This window comes from Ananas comosus, linkage group 13 (assembly GCF_001540865.1).
Source record: "Ananas comosus cultivar F153 linkage group 13, ASM154086v1, whole genome shotgun sequence".
In the NCBI taxonomy this organism is placed as follows: Eukaryota; Viridiplantae; Streptophyta; class Magnoliopsida; order Poales; family Bromeliaceae; genus Ananas; species Ananas comosus.
In genome coordinates this window covers 9,872,746-9,896,046 of record NC_033633.1, presented here as the reverse complement: position 1 = coordinate 9,896,046, position 23,301 = coordinate 9,872,746, and the positions used below count along the sequence as shown (strand labels likewise).

At 34.0% G+C, this 23,301-nt stretch overlaps 1 protein-coding gene and 2 long non-coding RNA genes across 8 annotated transcripts; 2 read left to right on the top strand and 1 right to left on the bottom strand.

Moving 5' to 3' along the window:
• LOC109719106 lies at nt 249–2,277 on the top strand. Its single transcript, XR_002218604.1, has 3 exons — nt 249–341; nt 1,110–1,267; nt 2,037–2,277. It is a non-coding gene; the product is annotated as an uncharacterized LOC109719106 (long non-coding RNA).
• LOC109719794 lies at nt 5,433–8,368 on the bottom strand. Of its 5 annotated transcripts, none has more exons than XR_002218778.1 (6): nt 8,133–8,368; nt 7,959–8,055; nt 7,788–7,874; nt 7,588–7,709; nt 7,323–7,487; nt 5,433–5,657 (listed from the first exon to the last, which is right to left on the bottom strand). It is a non-coding gene; the product is annotated as an uncharacterized LOC109719794 (long non-coding RNA). The 5 variants fall into 5 exon arrangements; XR_002218780.1 differs by having other exon boundaries at nt 7,588–7,702; XR_002218779.1 differs by having other exon boundaries at nt 7,788–7,871.
• Nucleotides 10,935–21,751, top strand: LOC109719738 (cullin-1-like). Of its 2 annotated transcripts, none has more exons than XM_020246537.1 (19): nt 10,935–11,051; nt 13,513–13,650; nt 13,774–13,873; nt 14,192–14,377; nt 15,093–15,140; nt 15,228–15,431; nt 15,521–15,598; nt 15,773–15,862; nt 16,025–16,105; nt 16,194–16,256; nt 16,799–16,834; nt 16,918–17,004; nt 17,090–17,239; nt 17,327–17,382; nt 17,478–17,760; nt 17,900–18,043; nt 18,163–18,381; nt 18,988–19,155; nt 21,629–21,751. In XM_020246537.1, exons 1-19 carry the CDS (start codon nt 11,005–11,007, stop codon nt 21,728–21,730), a joined length of 2,280 nt encoding a protein of 759 aa, XP_020102126.1. In that variant the 5' UTR covers nt 10,935–11,004; the 3' UTR covers nt 21,731–21,751. The 2 variants fall into 2 exon arrangements, with proteins under 2 accessions (XP_020102126.1, XP_020102127.1); XM_020246538.1 differs by lacking the exon at nt 10,935–11,051 and adding an exon at nt 12,943–13,383.

Below are 23,301 nucleotides of genomic sequence, written 5' to 3'. Positions count from 1 at the left end.
CCTAAGAAAAGAGTCTAGAGGATTAAAACTTGTGTTAGTATAGTTGGTGGCTGTGAGAAGAAAAGGTTTGGTGGAGTTGATGCATCAATGGAATTCCTTGGTGTGCCGAGCTGGGGAGAGGAGATTGAGTTGAGTGCAGCTTGGTGGATCTTCAAATTCAGGTAGGGATGAGGTCTAATTCTGGTTTGAGTGATATTAGTTGCCCTAAAAGAGTAGTGAGCAATGAATTTACTTATGCTAAAATTGTCGTGAGCTGTGAGGAGCAACTTGGTGGAGTAGAGTTTCAAAGCAAATTTCTTGCTGTTGGAGCCGAGAGCAACTTGATTCAGCATCAAATTGAGGTAAATATGATTATGTTATGATTAGGGTTCAGTTAATTGTGGCAGAGAGAAGCTAATTTAGAGTGCTATTGGTGCTTAAGCTAGTGGAAACTCAAAAACTGCATTATAAACCTTACTAGTTATGTTATGTATGTAGGTATGCATTTACATATGAATGATTAGTAGAGAGGAAATTTGGATTAAAGTAGCTTTAATATTTGAACCAGAATGATGTTAATCCCTGTTTAAAGAGGTTGAATTATGAGTAAGTTAACTTCTAAAGGGATGCGGGCAAAGCTGAATCCTATAAAATTAGCTTTATGCTATATGTAGATATATATATATATATACACATATGAAGGATGGTTGGGGATGAAAATCTGAAATAGATCAATCCTAAACCTAGTTTGAGAGATGTTCTTTGCTGTAAAGAATTAGTGAACGGGGGATTTTTAAGATGCTAAAGCTTCCAAGTGCTATGAACCATATAGAACTAGCACTATGTATATATATATATATATATATATATATACTTTTATGATTAGTGTTGGGGGATAAAATCTGAGATAAGATCACACTAAACCCTGGTTAAAGTTGATCGTTACTTGTCCCTAATGAGAGTTAATGGTATGTTCTTGGGTGCTAAAGTGTAGGGCTGCCAAGATACTTAATGGAAAAACTATATGTATGTGTATAGTGACACTATATATATATGAATTGGTGTGAAATGCAAAGTTTATAAAGATGTGAATATGACTTAAGTTTAATCCCTTTTATTCCTCAATGAAGGAATGTTTGACGTGCTCGGAAGCTTAAATTAGTATTCCGACGGACCTACGGCGCGCTAATTAAGAAATGCTTCGTTCTAGCTTATTTGCATCGAGCCGCGAGAGCTAGTTGTTTATACAATCCGGGACGTTGGTTTTAGTCTTCGGCATCCCTACGAGGTGGGTGGTGCTATCCGAAATCTTTGAATCTCTCTTTATGTCTATGTCGCCTTGTTGAGCATATCTATATACGAATTGTATCATATTCATGCATTATAGGAAAATTGTCATTATGCAGTTAATAACTGAACAATTGAATTCATGTCAATGTAACGAACATGTAAACAGTAGAATATGGACATAGAACCCTAGGAATGTGTGAACTTACTGTGGACTATGACAATAGTGAATCTGGTGACATCATGACTAGAGAATTGGTTAGTATCGAGATTGGAATTGCAAAACTAGCATAAAAAGCTAGTTAGAGTTAAAGTGTGGCATTGTCATTCATTGGACCCTCCAAATGAGGATCATATCATACTCACATCAGTCTAATGCTCGAGGTAAGGTAGTTTCTCCTTGGGCGACGAACTTCGGAGTTGTCACCAACTAGGTTGGTAGCGGAATTCTCCCCAGTAGACAGTCCCGTCGGGTTGTAGCGAAATTCTTCCCGATACTAGGGATTTTGTGGTGAGTTATTGTTAACCAAATGATTAACCAGTTTGATTGGGTAATGTTTAACAGTAGCATGCATGCATAAATTTCATATGTTATATACTATTTCTTTCAGCTTTGTACATGCATTGTAGTAGTGTCATGTTATAGCTGGTTACTATCTACTCTTTTTCTTGCCTACATATGCCTAAATAGACCTAGTGGGTGAGTCGGCGAGGTTGGCGGCCGAACCCACTGGAAACTTTTAGTAGTTCTCATACCACTAACTATGTAGATCCTAGCGCGAGTGGAGCGGTCGAGAATCGCGGCAAGAGCCCGGCATCTTAGCTAGTGGACTCCAGAGGCTAGTTGTATACCCATTTTGGTTTCATGTTGTATATATTGATGTTAAAGAAACCTGTAAATGAATGTATAAATGAGCAAGTAAATAACTAAATGGTGTAGTTATTCAACTTTACATCTTGGTTTAAAGTTTTCAAAAATACAGTGAATGCATGTTTAGTTAGTTACTTTCACTCGTTCTGGTTGCTTGCCCTCGTGCAAGCCATGTATATTGAAATGTTATCATGAGAATTGTTTATTTCTTTATACATGTACTTCTTGTTGTCGAGCCTTGGGCGGACATGGGAGGTGCTGGCCGTTCGGCGTCTGTATACGGGCCCGGATCGACCAAATTGGCGATAGCGGAACGTGATAGTGAAAATATGTTAAACTATTGTCGGGGTGAATAAAAGTTTGCCTTTTTTTTTAAAAAAAATTAAATGCTTACTATTCTTTTTATTTTTGTACTCAATGGGTGGGAATTTTCCATAAGTATAATTCTAAGTTTCGATTCTAATGTGCAAAAATTTTACATACGTATATAGCGCTCATTACATACTTTGCGTGTTATAGATCATGTTTTATTTTAAAATTTTAAACTAATTTGTTCCAATCTTTTCTAGAGGGACCCTTATGCAAAACGAGGATAGATAAGGGACTTCTATCATGCAAAAAAAAAGATAAATTGATGTAGAATCGCGGATATGATTGATTCGTTTAGGTTTTAACTTTTTTCTAATTTTCAAAATTATTTTACTTGTTAATTTGTTTTAGTCGTTTTTATAAAGATTTTTAGGATTTATCATATGGAATAAATCTCTAAAAATTAGGGATATGATTTAGATTTTTTTAGATATACTCGAATTAGGAAAATATTCCTAAAATCTTGGGATTTGAATTAGATTAAGATTACGTTGGGAAGGTTATAAATATAGCCTATAATTTGTAATTTGAAGTAATATAGCCTATAATTTGTAATTTGAAGACGAGTTATTTGATATTTATGATTTGATTGCGGTCGTGGTATTTTCTTCCTTTCCTCTCTGTTGCCGTGTGCACCGACAAATTCTTCTTTCTAAAAAGTTCTATCCTCTCCTTTCTCATCTTTTCTCTTTCATCTATTTCTTTCTTATCTTTCTTCTATTATTTGCTATTTAAAAAAATACAAAAAAAGTTTATTGAAATCTTTTCTTAGAGTCGTACTACTTTTGAATTTTTTTTCTTTTTTTAATTACAAAAATTAATTTAAAATTCATTAAAATCTTTTAAAAATTTTTTAAAAAAACATCTGAAAATTAATCTAAAATTTTTAGAAAATTCTAAATTTTGTTTTAAATTGATTTTGAGCTTATCACTTGCAAGATAGATTCGGATTTTCTTAATTTGTATTGCATCAGTTTTGGTATCAGAACAAAGTTGATCAATAAATTAATTTTCAAAAAGAATTTAAAATTTCTACCAACACTCGTTTTGAAAAGTTAGAAACTAATTTGCAATCAACTAACCAACAATTAGCGAAAATCAAACAGCTCCTTGAAAACCTCATTCATTCTAAATCTTCACCGCCCGCGGGCTCCTCTCTAACATCCGCAACTTCTGTTTCGCCCTTACTTCCTATTATTCCTCAATCTTTTCAAAATACCCCGTCGCAAACTCAAACCACTACATCTCATAGCAAAGCTACAGAAAATGAAAGAGGTATCAAGTTTCATGTGGAGGAGTTTCATGGTGACATGGACCCCGAAATATTTTTAGACTGGATTTACAGCCTAAAGGCATATTTCGTTGGTACCAGCCTGCGGAAGATCAAAAAATTATGATTGGAGAATCAAAACTTCGTGGTACAGCACGTATCTGGTGGACACGAGAACATCAATATCCTTATATGGCTGCTCGTACGTGGGAGGATATGAAAAGAGCTATGACACGTCAATTCGTTCCAATTGATTATAGGCCGCGCGTTCAATACCAGTTTACCAAGTTGACTCAAGGTAGCATGACAGTCGAGGAGTACTCTTCATGCTTCTACAATATGGCAGCATGATCAGAATTTCCATGGAGTGAGGATTTGTTGATTACCATGTATTGACGGGGCCTGCATTCCAATATTGCTGAAAAGTTAGCCTCTAGTCGATTCCTCTCCCTTGCTGATGTAGTTCAAGTTGCACACCAGATTGTGGAGGAGCAAAATGCGCATGTTTCACCGACGCGGCCTAACTTTCTACACAATCCTGAGTGAAGATCTGAGCGCTACTACACCGCGTCCGAAAAGATGAAGCAACCAATATCCACTCCCCAGGCATCCCCTAAGGCATCAACCTTTGAGGCATCAAAGAAAAAAGAAGGCATGTGTTTCAAGTGGAACAAGGCCGGGCACTATGCTCACCAATGTCCACAATGCAACTTAGCAATGGCTCAAGCACATGATGATTTTGAAAATTTATGCGTCGTACCATATGATGATGATGATATTGAAGTGCCCGAGCCCAAATATGATGAAGAGCTTGAACATTGCGGAATTTTTAGACTGATGCTCTCAACCTATGCGATAGAAGACGATAAGGAGTGGAAACGCCATACCATCTTTCAAACTCGAGTTCTTTGTAATGGACAAGTTTGTTCAATGAGTATAGACTCGGGAAGTTGTGCCAACATTATTTCTGAACAAGCCGTTGACAAAATGAAATTGAAGACCACACTGCATCCTGAGCCTTACAAGTTAGCATGGGTGAATAACCAAAATTTGAAAGTCATTGGGCAATGCCTAGTGGTATATTCAATTGGTAAGTTAATTCAACAAATATCGTGCGATGTTCTACCTATGGAAGTTGCACATATACTAGTTGGAAGGCTATGGATGTATGATCACAAAGTGAAGCACGATGGATATGAAAATACTTATTTATTTGACTGTGCCGGATCAAAATTGAAATTCATGCCTTGTAAATTAACTAATATTGTGAAGTTGAAGAAGACGGGCAAAAACTTGCTTCTACGTTGAGTTGACTTCGCTGCAGGTGATGGAATTCTTGGGCCATATCCAAATATCTTTGAGCTTCAACAGGTATCTCGAGAACGAGATCCTGCGCAGCGGAAGCGAATGATGCAGAATCGGGTGCGGATAGGATTGATTTATTTAGGTTTTAACTTTTTTCTAATTTTTGAAATTATTTTACGTGTTAATTTGTTTTAGTCGTTTTTGTAAAGATTTTTAGGATTTATCATATTGTCACGCCCTGGACTTCAGCGGAAGCTCATAGTGACGCGCACAGACCTGCCGTGTACATCAAACAATCACAGTGTACACCAGACGTCTACAAAGAGAATGAACAATTTAGCAAAAAGATCATAACTTAACTAAGTAATCAGAGCACAACTAAAAGTTTAAAACTTATACAACCCAAAACCTTATTACAATGTAAAGAAAACAAAATACATTCTACATACTCTCAGTATACAACACTGAACTACATCACAATTAATTGGTAGAGGTTCATCTATTTATCATCGAGAAAGCTCTAGCTAGCCGTTGACCCCTCGCCAGGAACCCTAGCCTTTCCCGCAGTGGAAGGCTCTGTAAAATCAACAACAAAGAGGGCGTGAGAACTATTAAACAATAGTTCCCAGTGGGCAATTACTGACCTCAGTAAACGCACCACCAGGCTAACATAGATATGCTATAAAGATAGATGAATAAGCAAGTAAATGCATTAGGTACTGAAATACATTAAACATGATATTTGCTCAAAATGTGTATATATATATATATATATATCTAAGTGTCAACAAGTTATGAATACTAGTTCATCATGATAATTTCTATCATTCATGTTAATTGACAATTTAACTAGCCATATGCTAGACTGTAAGCAAATATTTCATTACTATAGAATTAACTGATGATATCCTGTAGTTACATCCTACACTATCCAGAGTGTAACATACTGTCATTACGCTACTAATAGATCTAGATATTAACCTGTTACCTTATTCATCCCTAAGTTACTCGACCAATGACATAAAGTAACCTTACTACTATGTCCATCTAAGGTTAAAATAACTCATCATAACCTAATTCACAATAGACTTACACAAGGTGAAGTCATAGCCGCGCCATGCCTAATGGCCCCGTGGTAGTATACACTTCCCACGGCAATCCACTTCGGCGCTCACTTTGTACATAAGTGAGCAATCTGTCGCTAAGCTACTCCGGAGTGCTGGGCTTGGGGGGCGCGACCCCCACAAGCGTGTGCGAAAGAGCGTAATGGCATACAAGCTGTAATCCATAGCACAAGTATCACAACGGCATCATGTCCCTGACATGAAATCTTAACTCGACACAAGGTCGACACTGTAGTGCTCAAGTCACATGTCACTATCAACTACTTGTTGTCATAGTTTTTCCCAATAGCTAGTATAACTTAACAAGTATATACTTACATCATAATGGCTATACCCACATATACTCACATAGAGTTCTCTCACTACTCCCTATACATAAGGAAAGTGGTTTTTAAGGTTATGTCCAATGACTCATGGCACATATCCTATAGTTTAACATATTCCCCCACTATTTGGAGCATACAGGTAACATGCAGTGATCCTTACTTGATTACCCAAGTATGTCATTAATATGTTATTAAGTTCAATTCTAGTTATTTACTAGAACATCTTCAATAGTATAACAATCATGTTATATCACAACGCCGGTTCCAATTACTTAACTAGATTATAACCAAGCACGAAGTTCATACTAGTTCCCTTTACATGAAACGTAATACAAGTATGCAAAACAGCATTGGTGATATTCCTCGCATGATTTTTCACATAAAGATATAAGTACTCTTATTATACAGAATATATGACTAACTCTATTATCATGTCTATAACCCAGTATTGCATAATTTAACTCGAGATATCATGTCATGCTACCTCATCCACATGATTATCCAACCGGATCGAATATCCCTTTTCATAACTCAATTTCAATGCGCTAGTCAGTAATGTTTTCTCTAACTTGCCTACACAAGTATATTAATAACATGTAATACCTGCTACTAAGCCAGTAATTCCCATCTGCAAAGCAATTTCATAGCTCGCCTCTACTACATAGAGGTTTTCCTTTACCCGATATACTATATAGGTTATACAAGTCTCATCCATTCAAAACATAGCAAACTGTTCATAAACATGCAATGGTTCTCCTTAATAAAGTTGAAGAGACTTAGAAAGAATTTACCCATTTCGGGGAGGCCAAACCCACCAATAGTCAACGACTGTTGTCGAGTTCACACTGATAAGCGATCCAAGTATTCAAGCTTCTTGGATTTAAAGGGAAGTTAAGTCTACTCTTCACTTTAAGCAAAGGTCTCCAATACTCAACTCAAATCAGCCCACATGGGTCCTGAAATTCATCTCAATTAGGTCTCAATCCTGTTGCGAATTAACAAATAACACTGCATTGAAACTAGTAACAAAACATCCAATTTCGGCAAAATTCTCACCTTGTACAAGGCTATATCTTAAGCCTTTGTTTTGGTTCAGGTTAGTACTCCAAATTAACCTTCGAAAACTCCCAAATGTCAACCGAAAACAACCCGACGATTTGTCGCAACCCTGCTGCGAACTATTACCAAAAACAACATCACTACACTTGTTTAACTATGTAGTATAGGCTGAAATTTAACTTGCATAGATTCTTAACTTGGAATTGTACTTTCCTTAGGTTGAAATATACTCAGAACCAGTTCACCAAAGCATATTATTCAGCTCAAAGTGGTTATCCAAGCTGCTGAACGCATAAACATAAAATCAGCATCACTAGCTTATTACACCTAATATAACCTCAACATAAGGCAAATAGTTAGCTAATTACATTCCCAAAGTTTCAATCCAGCTTTCCCCTGGGTTTGAGTAGAAATATTATAACGGTATAACTCCTCTTTAGCTGTCTTTAACTTCCTCCAAATCAGCTAGCATCAAAAGAAAAGGGAACAACTTAATTCCATTATTAACACTTGAACTTTGCAAAAAAAGTTGGATTATATACCTCCTAAAGCTGTAATTCAGCTTTCAACTGAATTAGAACTAAGAAACCTTCTCCGATCTCTCCTTTCCATACATCCACAGCTGATCTACACCTCCTAATTCAAAAACTCTCAAAAGGGAAATGAAATCAAGCCCAAATCCTTGATTTCTATTTAGAGAGAGAGGAAACCTAGAGAGAGAGAAGAGAGGAGCCTTTTACCCTGTCCCCAGCCTCAAACAGGATGAGAATGAGCTGAGGAGTCGAGTTGGGTGGATAAGAACAGGCTTAGACAGTGAAAAGACCAAAATAGCCTCAACCCGCAGCTACTGCTGTGCTGTGTACCGGTACACAATAATGATTGTACCGGTACACGATGCAAATTTCTGCAATTCGAATTTCCAATGCACTTTCGATCTTTCGGCGATTCAATCACTCTTTTAACTAGTCAAAAACCTTTCTACCACTCTTTAAAAGATGTGGGTTAGTTCCCATAACCCATTCCACTCATCAAACTTCATAATCAACCCGATTCCAAATACTACATTTGAAAAGTACATTTGCAATGCACTTTTCCACTTCTAGCTCTCTGTTTGTCCCAGTAACTTGTGGAAACCTCTTGACAATCCTTCAAAAGTTGTAGAAGAGTTCCAATTACTATTCTAATACTCACTTCGCAATTTGCCACAACTCAGACCCCGTTTGGATACCTCTAAAAACGTAGTATAGTTAAACTATGGTACGCCGGTAGGAAAATAATCATATGAAGCGTTTGGAAGAAAAAAAAATAACGTAATTTTTGGAGTATAGTTATACTATACTCCAAAAAATGGAGTAAACTTACAATCCACTTTAACCAAAGAAAAAAAATTCCACCATTTTGGGTTCCCAAAGATATATCAATTTCTAAATTTTAAATTTTAACATAAAATTTTAAATTTCAAAGTTTAAAATTTTAAAATTCAATTTTAATTTTGATTTTAAATTTCAAATTTCAAATTTCAAAAAGTTCAAATTTCAAATTTCAAATTTCAACTTTCAAATTTCAACTTTCAAATTTCAAATTTCAAATTTCAAATTTCAAAAAGTTCAAATTTCAAATTTCAAACTTCAAATTTCAAATTTCAAATTTCAAAAAGTTTAAATTTCAAATTTCAACTTTCAAATTTCAAATTTCAAAAAGTTCAAATTTCAAATTTCAAATTTCAAATTTTAATTTTATTTTTAATTTTTAATTTTCAATCTTCAAAATTTAAATTTAAACTTAAATTTAAAATTTTAAATTTATAAATATGTAAATTTATAAATTATTAAATTTAAAATTTTAATTATATATTTTTTAAATTTCAAATTTTAAAGTTTAAATATTGTATACTTTAAATTTTAAAATTTAAAGTTTCAAATTTCAAATTTTAAATTTCAAATTCCAAATTTAAAACATAAAATCTAATTTAATTTTTTAATTTTATATTTTATATTTTAATTTTATATTTTGAATTTTGAATTTTAATTTTTAAAATTTTATTTTTAAATTTTGAATTTTGAATTTTAAATTTCAAATTTTGAATTTTGAATTTTAAAATTTTAGAAATTTAATTGTTATAAATACTGTGAAATTGTATGATCTGTATCCAAACAGCTTAAAAATGAAGCTGTGGAATTTTTTTGTAGTTACAGGATTCTATATTTCATTTAGACCGAAACCATAGAATAAAAATTCCATGGAGTTTTTAAACTATGCATCCAAACAGGGCCTCAGTGTATTACACATATAGAATAAATCTCTAAAAATTAGGAATATGGTTTAGATAATTTTAGATATACTCGAATTAGGAAAATATCCCTAAAATTTTGGAATTTGAATTAGATTAGAATTACGTTTGGAAGGTTATAAATATAGTCTATAATTTGTAATTTGGAGACGTGTTATGAAAATTAGTTTGATGTTTATAATTTGACTGCGGTCGTGGTATCTTCTTCCTTTCCTTTCTCTTGTCGTGTGCGTTGAAAAAAATCTTCTTTCTAAAAGGTTTTACCCTCTCCTTCCTCATCTTTTTTCTTTCATTTATTTTTTCCTTATCTTTCTTCTATTATTAGCTATTTAAAAAAAAAATTACAAAAACAAGTTTATAGAAATCTTTTCTTAGAGTCGTACTACTTTTGAATTTTTTTCATTTTTTTAATTACGAAAATTAATTTAAAATTCATTAATATCTTTTAAATTTTTTTTAAAAAAAATTTGAAAATTAATCTAAAATTTTTAGAAAATTCTAAATTTGATTTTAAATTGATTTTGGGCTCATCACTTGCAAGATAGGTTAGGATTTTCTTAATTTGTCCTGCTAGGACTCATATTTAAAAAAGGTTATAAAATTTAGAGGATTAATTAATTTTAATTATTACACCATTATTTCCCACCCTTGGTCCAATTTTTTATTTCGATCTCTAATTTTTCTAATATTTATAATTAAGTATCTAAATTTAATTATTTATTTTAATTAGAATTCACGTTATTTTTCCACTGTACGAACATAAATGAAATAAATAAATAAAAAAAATTACCGACATAATTGTGAGAAAATAAAAGGTTGGGGTGCTAAAAAACCAGCGATTTTTTAATAGATAAAGTAATTTAAACTATTTAAAATATAGTTTTAACTTATAAAAGTAAATTAAACTATTTAAAATATAGTTTTAACTTACATTTAATTTAAGCCAAAAAACAAGAATTAGAGTTCTAATCCAAATTAGCCCTATATATATATATATTTATTTACTTATACTACTATGATTATAATTATAATAATTATAATATAAGAGAGGGATCGATACGCTTGTTTTTGTTTTTTTCTTTTTTATAATTTATTGGCGACGCGATCGTGGAATTAGGGCTTAGATGATCATGGCGACGCGATCTAGGAAGCGACAAAGGGAAGATCAAAGGTGAGAATTAGGGTTAGGGTTTTTTAGGGTTTAGGGTTTCCATCAATCTCTTCTTCTTTCTCGTATTCGGTTTCCTCTTCGCCTTCGTTTTTTGTTGCCCGAATCCTCACCCCGCGCCCCCTCCCTGGAGCCTTTTTGGCTCGCCATGGGTGGCCGAGCCTTTCGAAGGTTGATGGTGGCGGCGGTGGTGGCGCCGGTGGTTGTGGTTGGGGTTGGGAGCCAGGGTTAGGGTTAGGGTTAGGGTTTCAAGGAAGAAGAAGAAGTGGAATGGAGCCCATAACTACGTTGGGCCTTTCATGGGGCCCAAATTCCTTTTTTTTTTTTTTTGTATTTGTGTGGTGAAGGAGAAATTATTATCCTGCACCCGGTGTATCTGCCGAATTCTTTATGATCGTCGTCTCAAAATCAAAATCCAAGCTTAGAGATGCGATTTGCACCATCTAAAGACCCTATGTATGTATAAAGAAGATAAAAGATTTGGAAAACCTTCTAGGCAGAGAAAGAACTATTATTTGATTTGCGGCTTTTTATATTTCGGCCTTTTGAATGGAATATAATATATCTTGTGTGTTATGTTAGGTTTTAATTTGGGCTAATTGCACTTTTGGTCGTCAAACTGCGAGGTCCCACAAACTACTTAATTTGACTAAATAATTTTGACAAATTGTTGATGTAGAAGTGACGTGGAAGCGTTGTGATGGATGCTGCAATAATAATTAAGATGCTACATACAATTCTACATCAACTTTGTCAATATTTAGCTAATCAAATTGGGTTGTGGGACTTGATTGTAACAATTCAGAAAGTTCGAGCCAGAAATTGCAATAAATTAAAGTTTGGGTTGGAAAGTGTCACGCGCCTCATAGTTGAGGACCAAAAGTGTAATTTACCCTTTTAATTTTAAAACATGGTATATGAGCTTTACTTGTGCTCCCGGTGCAGGCAATAATTTCATGTGGTTGAGAACTCAATCCAAAGCTTTGTGGAATATTCTTTTTTCTGTCCAGAGATTGCTATGGGCCCAATTTAGGCCTAATTGTGGAGTTCACATGAGAGATGGGCTAGATTTATCCCATGGACTTAATTTGTAATATGGTTATAATCTTTTCGTTGTAGCTCGAAATGCGATGATTCAGCTGTTCACAAATTCATCTTAAAAGTTAGAACAGGACTAATCGGTTCTATTTATCTAAATTAGAGTCGTATTAATAGCTAAAATTTGACAAACAAAAATATCAGGAAGGAAAAATCATTCACAATATGTAATAATAGGATGATAGTCTCGATTTAGGTGCTGGGATAGGCGAGGACTAGTAAATGAGCACTTTTAGGATTTTTCTAAATTTTAAGAGGCAAGGAGACCCTTACTTAATGACTTGAGACTTATGGATAAGGAAAAATATTACCTTTTTTTGCATGAATTACACGAATCATAATTTTATGTTTTTTTTTTTCTATTTTTTGGTCTCATATATCACATGCTATTTTCCAGGGCCTTTGTTTCATATCTGAGAATACTATGAATATGTGATTTTTCTGCAAATATTATCTTTGCTTTTGTGACACTTTGGGTCATGTCAAGCTAAAACTGAAAATTATGATTGTCAATTTAGGAATTATGATACTGAAATATGCACTATAATGCTTCTACGATTGGAAGCCAAATTATGTCTGCCTCGGCGACCTCTGCAAAGTGTATGAGCATATGCCGAAATAATTTTGTGAAGGAATTTGTTCTGGGGTAGGAGCCTTGGAAATGGAAACTAGTATGGCCAATAACATATAAGAATATGAATAAGACACTTTTGGATATTCAATAGTTATATGTGAGCTTTTGGAAAACCATAGGGATGGCGATATTCGTAACTTTGTTTCTTGCTTCTATTTCAATTTCATTCTAGCGCATTATAGATTGGCAGTTATAAATCTTGTTGAGCATTCATTCAAAAAGAGTTATTTGATGGTTGTCGGTAGGGAATGTCAATAGGAGTGGCCAATAGGAATGTCCACGGGAGAGGATGCGGCGTTAGTTAGAGGACACGAGGACTTCGGTTATTTTGTTATCGAAGTATTTCGACAATTTAATTTGCTTTGGGACGTATTGGATTTAGTTTCGGAGAACATTTTTCTGCTTTAAGTGATTAGTTTTTCTTGTGGTTGAAATTTTATGTGTGCTTTATAAATTACTATAATAATATATGTGATGAAAATTTTTGGTATTAGGCTTCCCATGCTTAGAGAAGAATATGCCCTTAGTTTTTGTGGTATTTTTGTGGCTTGTCATCATGTGTTGGATTCGAAAAATCAGGTCTTGGGCATGACAACTTTTGTGGTATTTTCTTTTTTGTTTTTCAATTTTTTTCCCCTTAGTTTAATCTGCTTTGATTGAGAATTTAGGGTTTGGGGTTTTAAGCCTCGCGTAATTTCTTTAGCTAATTGTGCTTCAATTGCATTTGCATAGGATTGAGATGGGTAAGGCACAAATAGATTTGGAGGAGGGATGGGGCGTCATAGAGAAAGGGATCACAAAGGTTAAGAGCACCTTGGAAGGGCGAGATGAAACCCCCCTTAATTCCGAGACATATGTTAGAATCTACACGTAGGGTTTTCTATCTTATTCCTCTTTTTCCTTGTTTCTTATTATTATTATTTTTTGAAGATCTTTTTTTTTTTTGGTTTTTGCATGGTAATTTATTGTTTTGGTGGTGTTATTTTGGATCAGAACTATCTTCACCTTGAGCACACAGTCTCATCCTTATAACTACGTGAATGAACTGCATGACAAGTATAAAGCGTCGCTTGAAGACTACATCACTTCAACGGTGAGGATTATTACTCTGACATTGATCGATACGACAATATTCAGTGAATTTATCCATCACTAGTAATTTTTTCTCTGGTAATATCATTACCCATTATGATAAATCAGTACCTTATTGGGCTTTTTTCATTTTAGCTCCTAAGCTCTTTCAATTCTATGTAAAATTCCCTTAAAAACGTGTTATTTGCTGATATCCTCAGCTCATCACAAAGAATGGTTCTTAACATTTATCTACTTTTCATTTATCGCTTTTAAATAACTTATAGCAGGACTTCCTTCTTGGTCTGATGAACAAAGTTCTGCAATTTTTATGTCCCAGCTCTTGCCTTTGCTGAGAGAGAAGTACGATGAATTCTTGTTGAAGGAGCTAGTAAAACAATGGTCAAATTATAAACTTATGGTCCAATGGCTTTCACATTTTTTCCACTATGTTGAACGTTACCGCTCTCAAAAGCAATCAGCTTCGAGTCTTACTACTATTGGTATAATATGTTTTCGCAATCTGGTATGTGAATTGTCTGACTCCTCTTTTTCCCTTAATTTCGCTAGATTGCGATAACCACTTGTGAACTTCCACCCCTCTCCCATTTGTTACCCTATATTTTCAATTACTTTAGTTCTAATCTTGCATTTTTCCTCCGTTCTAGTAGGTCTAAAGATTTGGGATTATTATTCAATTTTGATGCAAACTTGTTGACTCAGCTAATGGTGTTCGTTTTACTTACTAGGAAATGATCTTATAAATTGAAAGCATTTGTCCAATACAAGTTATGTAAAGCTAGTAGAGAGATCTCTTTGACTGCTTTATATCTATCATTTAGATTACAAACTTTGAAATATCTCAAATATATAACTAATGTTTTATGTTAATAACAGTTGAGTTTTATATCCGGATTTAATGGTTATCCAAATGTTTCAAACTACTTTACATGAGAGAAAAGCGCAGGATTGAAACTGAAGAAATTTAAAAGGAGGTATTCCAAATTTAATAGTTATCCCAAATGTTTTGAACTACTTTACATGAGAGTAAAGCGCAGGATTGAAACTCAAAAAATGAGGTAATTGACAGAGAGGGGAAAGTGCAGGAGGTGGTTATTGCGATTTAGCCCTATATTTTTGTGACCGTATCCTATGTGCTTTTCTTATTTTCTATCTATCTATCTATCTATCTATCTATCTATATATATATATATATATTCCCCTTCCTCTTGTTATTACAGGCTCATAGAGAGGTCAAATGCGAAGTAAAAGATATTGTGATCTCTTTGGTACGTGGGATATCTTTCCCAAATGTTTGATTGTATTAGTTACTAACATCGTAGCGTTGCTAAAGCTAAGCATACTCTTTGGAACAGATCAATCAAGAACGTGACGGCGAGCAGATTGATAGAGCTTTGGTGAAGAATATCTTGGATATCTTTGTTGAAATTGGACTGTCAGATATGGACTGCTATAAAGATGATTTTGAAGATTTCTTTCTTACGCGTACTTGTGGATATTATTCTCGAAAGGGTTCAGATTGGTTTTGGGAGAAGTCATTCTCAGATTACATGCGAACTGTATTTCCTTGAAGTTCAATAAATATTTGTTTTTTTTTTCTTTTATGAGTAGTAAAGAAATTTCATGTATATTTTGTTGTTTCTTGTAGGCCGAGGAGTGCTTAAAGAGGGAAATGGATAGAGCTGCCCGTTACTTGCGTCCTAGTAGCAAAGTGAAGGTGTACAAGGTAATATTTGTGTTCTTGTTTTTATGTTAGGTCACGTGACTAGCACTGGGATAATTTTGCTCCTGAATAGAGATTAATGGTTCTTATACCCTACTCAAGAGTGAACCTCTTGCATCTTACTAACTGGTGGCTTTCTTTATCTTTTGTTATTGATTTCTATTGCGATGTTGGCAGGAAGTGGAAGAGCAGTTACTAACTGTATATGCTAGTCAGCTTTTGGAGAGGGAAAATGGTGGTTGCCGTGAATTGTTTCGACATGATATGGTTAAACAGAGGGGAAAACCTCTTCTATCTGTTTTCTTTTGTTCTTTCCTTCTTCCTTCCTTTCTTTCTTTCTTTCTTTCTTTCTTTTTTTTTTTTTTTTGATTTTTTGAGAAGCATATGGTAATGGAGATTGATAGTAATGCATCTTGTTCTTTACGTTAGGTGGATGATCTTTCAAGAATGTATAGGCTCTTTAATAGGATGACTTATCCGTTAGGTCTAATTTTGCACATTTTCAAGCAGGTTTGAACTTTGACTTTTTGTACTTTGTGCATTGTGCTTCTTTCGTTTTGCTTGTTCTCATATGTCTAAAATGATCGCTCTAATGCAGCATATCATTGCCGAAGGTACCGCTGTGGTCATGCAAGCAGAGAATGCAGCTAAGAATAAGCAGGTGAGGCATTTTGCCACCCGTGTAGCATTTAGCTTTTTTTTTTTCCTTAAAAATATTTTACTAGATGCTCTTATGTTAGAAATGAAATACAGTTGTTATATATGACACTTGAAAAAAGCTTATAGTTCATGCTGCTGGCACTTTTTTGGAATGCCTGGAAATACATGCTGCAAATTTGTAGCAACTTCATCTCCTCTGTTACTATGAGCTTTAAATATTATAAATATTATAAGAGCTTTGCTATTGATAAAGTTTAGATACTCAAAAAGGTGGATTAGTTTTCTCAGGACAAAGAATTAAAGATAAGAAGCAAGATTGACAAGCTCTGAGATCAGTACATGTTGTAGTTTAAGTTAATGGTTGTTGAGAACTTTTGATTTATAGGAGTATATGTGTTGAACTCATGAAGATGTTTATGGATGTATCAGAAATAGACAATATCCGCAAGCTATTCGTTGATTTGCCTGATAGTATTTGTTGTGAGCCTTTATCTGCTCTTTTTGTAGATTATAAAATTTTGCTAATTGTGATGATGCTTGCAGGCAGATAAAAAGGATGTCGTTGGTTTTAGCGAACAGGTTGGTCTTAAACATTTTCCTTTCGAACGATTGATTTAGATGCTAGCACTGTTTTTTCTAACCAATTAATTCTTGAATCTTAGATTTTTGTTGGAAAAGTTATTGAGCTTCACGACAAATACTTGGTGTACGTGAATAATTGCTTCCAGAGTCACTCCCTTTTCCATAAGGTTAGTACTTTTGTTTTTTCAAATTTTGAGGAAAAAGAATTATGGTCTCCCTTTTGGTATTTAACATTTTTCTATCCTATCTTAGGCGCTCAGAGATGCCTTTGAGGCTTTCTGCAACAAGAACATTGCAGGTAGTTCAAGTGCTGAGTTGCTGGCTAACTTTTGTGATAATGTACTAAAGAAGGGTGGAAGCGAGAAACTAAGTGATGAAGCTATTGAAGAGATTCTTGAGAAGGTTAATCTTGTTCTCTTTACTTCACTCCGCCCCCTGCACTATCTTATGCAGCTCTATGGACACTGATCTGAATTGCAAAACCTTCAGGTCGTAAAGTTGCTTGCTTTTTTCCACGACACGGACCTCTTTGCTGAATTTTATAGGTTACTTTTTACCTTTCATAAAACTTACTAGACCGTATTCTAGTAATATCCCTCTTACAGGCTTATCAATCTGTTTTTCTAAACTTAATTTGCAGGAAAAAGCTCGCTAAGAGGTTGCTTTTTGACAGAAGTGCTAATGATGATCATGAGAGGAGTATTCTCACAAAGTTGAAGCAGCAGTGCGGAGGACAATTCACCTCAAAAATGGAGGGAATGCTTTCTGATCTTACACTTGCGAGAGAAAAGCAAGCAAGCTTTGAGGAATATTTACAATCTAACCCTAATGTGAAGCTGGGTTTAGATTTCACGGTGATCACCTTGACAACTGGGTTCTGGCCAAGTTACAAATCTTTTGATCTCAACCTTCCTGCTGAGATGGTAATTTATTCCATTCTTTGTCTCATCCTTTTTTAATCTTCTATCAAACCCTAAAGGATGACTGTTGATTTGCGTATTGTCAAACTAGGCCATTTAAGGGAATTGTTTAAGCTAAACCATTTGAATTTAATCTTGTCAGCTTAAATGCGTTGGGGTTTTCAAGGAGTTTTACACAACAAAAACCAAATGTAGGAAGCTTTCATGGATATTTTCGTTAGGCACTTGCAACATCGTTGGTATGTTTGAGTCCAAAACTGTGGAGCTGATCGTCACAACCTATCAGGTTTTCAATTTCTTTTTTCCCTTTAATATAATTGAACACTTTTCATTATGACAAATAGTGGGAAAAAAAAAAGGTTTCCTGCTGAATTTTATAGTGACATTTTTCTTCTTGTTTGATAGGCCGCTCTTCTTCTGTTATTCAATTCCTCAGATAGATTGAGTTATTCAGATATTGTAGCACAACTTAACTTGTCGGAAGAAGATGTAGTGAGATTGCTTCATTCCCTTTCCTGTGCGAAATACAAGATTCTCGTGAAAGAGCCGGATACCAAAACCATCTCTCCAACTGATGTTTTCGGGTTCAATTTGAAGTTCACCGACAAGATGAGAAGAATCAAGGTACAAACCTCTCTAGGAAGGTGCCAATTTGCATTAAAATCCTCCCTTCTCAAGATTTTGAACAAATGCCTGATGCTTTCTGTTTATGCAAATTTGGACTTAGAGTATCCATGCATGGGACCCAAATGTCCTGGCTCGGATGCCGCAGCTTCCATCGGGGATATTTCAGTCTTTTTTTTTTTTTTCTTTTTCTCTTTTTTTGCATTCATACTCCTGCAAATGTGTGGAGTTATTTGTGCATGTTCCCCATCAGGGGTATCCTATCTATGCAAAAATCGGGGTTTTTAGCAAAGTTTTTTTTGCATAGGTTTCCCTGCCAAGGCATGCAGACAAATAACCTAGAGTTTCAGGAATTTGTACTTAAACACTAACTCATGCAGGCATATTTGGGAGAGCTCATATGTTTTCAGGTAGTATATATGCAAGCAACCCTAGAAAAATAGTCCTAAAAAATGTAGAAACAGAAAAAGTGAACCCAAGTAGTGTGATTGACTGGAAAAAATATTGATTTACGCTAGACTTAGAGAAATTACAGGAACACCATCCATCTGTTGATGTGCTTTGTTTTTTTGCTCATAATTTTCATACGTTTTGTTTGAGCCGCAGATACCTCTTCCGCCAGTTGAAGAGAAGAAAAAGGTAGTTGAAGATGTCCACAGAGATAGAAGATTTTACATTGACGCCGCAATTGTGCGTATCATGAAGAGCCGTAAAGCTTTAAGTCATCAACAGCTGGTTACAGAGTGCGTCGAACAGCTTAGTCGCATGTTCAAGGTACTTGTCTTTCTCCTAGTTTTTGCATGATCATGTTCGCGTGTTACTTCTCCTACGAGAGAATTTTACTTTGCTGGATGCTGCACTTCAGTTAAACTGGTAGAATTCTGGAATCCTCAACTTTGCTAATAATGGTTAAACCATCTCTCTATCCACGGTTAGTTATAAGAATATATCCTAATTATTAGGAACTTAAGTGAAGGCGAACATTCTGGCAGCGTCCCAATGGAGTTGCTAGGATTAGCTTTAGCTGCTGGAAAGGTGTAATCTAATTATAGGAATTATCTCATATTTTAAAATTTAAATTGGGAAAATATAGCACCTTTGCTACATCTGAACTTTTAATTTTGGCAATTAGACCCCCTAAAACTTTACCAAATAGTTCCATATGCCCCTCTCTTATATGGAAGTTATTCATTGCGTAGCCATTTTAGTTGCTAGTTTATATACTTATTATTTCATACTTATTATTTGGGAACCCATACAAGGCCTCCCCGGGTTTGGGGGGCCTTGTGGGTCCCACTTTTTTTTTTTTAATATTTTCTCACACTCTCTTTCACTCTCTCATACACTAATTTATTCAGTGAGATCCACATCAATTTTCAAAAATATTATGTCCTAATCTTTTCACTCCTTTTTTTTTTGGTCCCTAATCTATCAACTTTGCATATTTTTCACTTTACTCCCCAAACAATTTTTTATAAATTAATTTATATAATAATAATAATATAATATTTGATAGTTGAATTATTTTACAGTGTAAAAAATATCTATTTTGATTTCGAATGCCTTTTGATTAGTTTTATTTTTTATGCTTCTGATAATTATCTACTGATTTCTTCACTAATTTAAAATTTAGGAATCAAATACTTTATTAGTTGTATGTGTGACGATAAAAGTTAATGAGGGCACAATGAAGACGTTGCCGTCAAGAATACCAAAGATAGTACTTTCATTCTAATTAATTTTTCTATTTTATTTTTTTATAAATTATACCTCGGTGATAATAAAAAAAATATTATTTATCTTTTTTACTACTGTAATGACCTTTTATTTTATTTTAAATTGATTTATTCGTTTTACTTATTAGGTTTAAATATTTTTAGAAAAAAATATATTTTAATGTCATTCTTTAATTTATTTTTTAATTTTTAATTATTCAATAGTGAGATAAATAATATTTAAAAATATTAATGTATAATAGAAAAAAAAATATTAATAGTTATAATAATTTACTGTTCTATTTTCTTCCCGCCGCATCGCGCGAGGCCCTTTTACTAGCATTGCATATAATGTTGTAAAGCTTTAAAACATAAAAATTGAAGATATATTCACTCTCTTTTAACGTAAAGCTTTAACTAGTATTTCTTTTATTCTAACGCATAAAAAACTAAAAATTGAAGATATATTCACTCTATTTTTCGAACCGGAGGCTTAATCATCGTAAGTAGAACAGAAAATAATAGTTTTTTTTGTTTTTTGTTTTTGAAGTTGTACAAAATTATGTGCAAGACATGCGATCAGAATGGCTGGTCAGTTGGTAACTTCTCGAGGGGATGGGCATAATTGAAAGTTCAAGCATTTTGTTTTCCTAAGTGCTTAAAGTATTGGGAATCTTTTCACATTTTTCCCATTTAGGTTTTCTTGTCATTTGTGTTGTTGTTCACTTGGTCTGGCTGGTAGTATATAAGGGCAATGCTGTAAAGATGAGGATCATAGTGGCTAATACTATCTATACTATGAGATCAAATAGCAAATCATTGTGTCGTTGTCCATGAATGGCGAATTATTATATCATCACATATTAAAGTTAAAAAAAAGTCAAACTCAAAACACCAATAAGTAGGCCATAGGAGGAATTGTTTTGAGAGAATATTAAAGTCACGAATTCCGTTTATAACACTATATTAAAAACCAAAATTTATGATAGGTTCTATTTCAAACATTGCGAGTTTTGAGATTGAATTTGCTAACAATGGTTAGTTTATGTACTTTCCGTAATTTTTTTGTATAATGTGGTGACTATATTTCATGGATAGAAATATATAGTTTTACTCTGGGACAAACGAAGAGGACTTACCTGAACTATGGAACCATTTTGAATTGGCTACCCAACCTTTCAAAATTTTGATTTTATTACCCAATTTTTCAATGTGTTTGATTTGAGTCAGTCAACGACACTTTGACTTAACAGTTTGAATGCGTTGTCCATCTTTACAGATTTAGTTAGTACACTTCATGCAATTTTCGCATGACGATAAATTTACTGTAGTACTTAATTAGCTTAAATTTTGAAATCAAAGCACTATTGACTTGCTCAAATTAAATAAATTGAAAGGTTAGGTAGTGAAATCAAAATTTTGAAAATTAGATAGCTGATTCAAAATGGTCCATAGTTCGGTTTAGTTCGATGCGTTTTTAAGATTATCTTTTTACTAAGAAAGAAATCTTATATTGTGTTTACATTTTATAGCCGGACTTGACGGCGATAAAGAAGCGGATCGAGGATCTCATCGTGAGAGAGTACTTGGAAAGAGATACGGAAAATCCTAATGTGTACAGATACTTGGCTTGATCGACAGCATCGTCCCCCCCCNNNCTTTTTGACTGGAAATTTTGAAACAAAAGTTTCCGAAGTTTTGTTTTGGCGGGCGTATCTGAAGGCTATAAAAAGGATGCGCCATTGCATCTTTCGAGGTTTATATGCTCTTCCGAGGCGGCGGCTTCCTCTTCCTTCTGCAGATTCTTACTATACATTCTTTGCACCTGCGAAGAACTTTTATTTTATTTTATTTTTTTTAATTCTCCCTCATAGATTTCAATTCGTGTAAAATTAGGTGCCTCTCATTTTAGGTTGATTGGATCGAAACTCTGACGCCCCGAGGAACGCATCGAGATTAAATTTTTTTCTCGAGTCTTTTTAATTTTTTCTGGCTTACAGGAGAGATAGATGCCCATATATTTTTTTACTTGTACATAATTTTCAATTGAATTTTGATGGTAGTATAATCTCTCTCTCTCTCTCTCTCTCTGGTGTGTGTGTGTGTATGTTAATGAATATTTTTGAACCCGTTTTTCATTACTAGCTCAATCTTTTGAGCAATAGGATATAACAGCTAATTTTAAACTCTTTTGTTCTGCGAAATCGTGGGATCGTTCCACCTTGATCCGTGTTCTTGGCTTATTTTTTTTATTAGATCGATCTTGCGGTTAAAAGTGTCTGTTTGTGAGCACGCGTGCGTGCGTATGTTGTATGCTGTATTGCTTGTGAGCACGCATTGCTTAAAAGCGACCAGCATCTTGCCTTGTGACAGGAGGTTAGGTTGGACCGAGTTACATTAGAAATGGCGGGAGGTCAGGTTAGGTCGAGTCATGTTCGAAATGTCACGAGGCTGGTTGGACCGAGTCATAATTGAGATTCGTGAGCGCTGTGTTTGTACGCTTTTAATTAATTGGTTGCATTTTTTTAAGAGCTTGAGTTTTTGAAATTAATGATTAGTACTAATGATCCGACACGTGTATGTTGTGTGCTGTATTGTTTATTTGTCTCGTCTTGCCCAATTGTAGTGACAATTTTTTTGGATATTTTTGAAAACTCGGCAAATTGCTTAAGATTTTTCAATCTCGATTATTTTTCAAATTTTTCGACGTGATGACAAAGTATAAAGTAATAATAATTGATGCAATTTTTAATGCCAAAATTTTAAATTCATATATGATGGAAATGGATTCAAATACATATCCAATGAACGCAAATGCAAATATAGATTAGATACTTGATAATATAATTAGATACAAAAATTTAAATTTATATATGTTAGAAATAGATTCAAATATCGATCAAATATCAAATGGATACGAACACGGATTAGATATTTGATAATAAATAGGGTCTAAAAGTGCCAATATCAAAAGTACTTCTCTAGTTTAGAGAAATTATTATTATTATTATTATTATTATTATTATAAATTTATAAATAAATACCTATACCAATAACAATCCACTTAAAACTAAATAAAACTTTTATTTTGCCCATTATTACCTATAAATATACTTGGATGAACACTAATTTGGTAATTAATTGGAACAAACTAAACTATACAAATAATAGTAAACAAAAAAAAAAAAAAAAGTCATACAAACTA

What these genes read in the sequence shown, in the direction of transcription:
- LOC109719738 (XM_020246537.1), top strand. Translation starts at nt 11,005, where the DNA reads ATGATCATGGCGACGCGATCTAGGAAGCGACAAAGGGAAGATCAAAG. An exon ending in ACATATGTTAGAATCTACAC is followed by an intron (nt 13,651 to 13,773) that starts GTAGGGTTTTCT and finishes ATTTTGGATCAG; the next exon opens with AACTATCTTCACCTTGAGCA. An exon ending in GTCACTCCCTTTTCCATAAG is followed by an intron (nt 17,005 to 17,089) that starts GTTAGTACTTTT and finishes ATCCTATCTTAG; the next exon opens with GCGCTCAGAGATGCCTTTGA.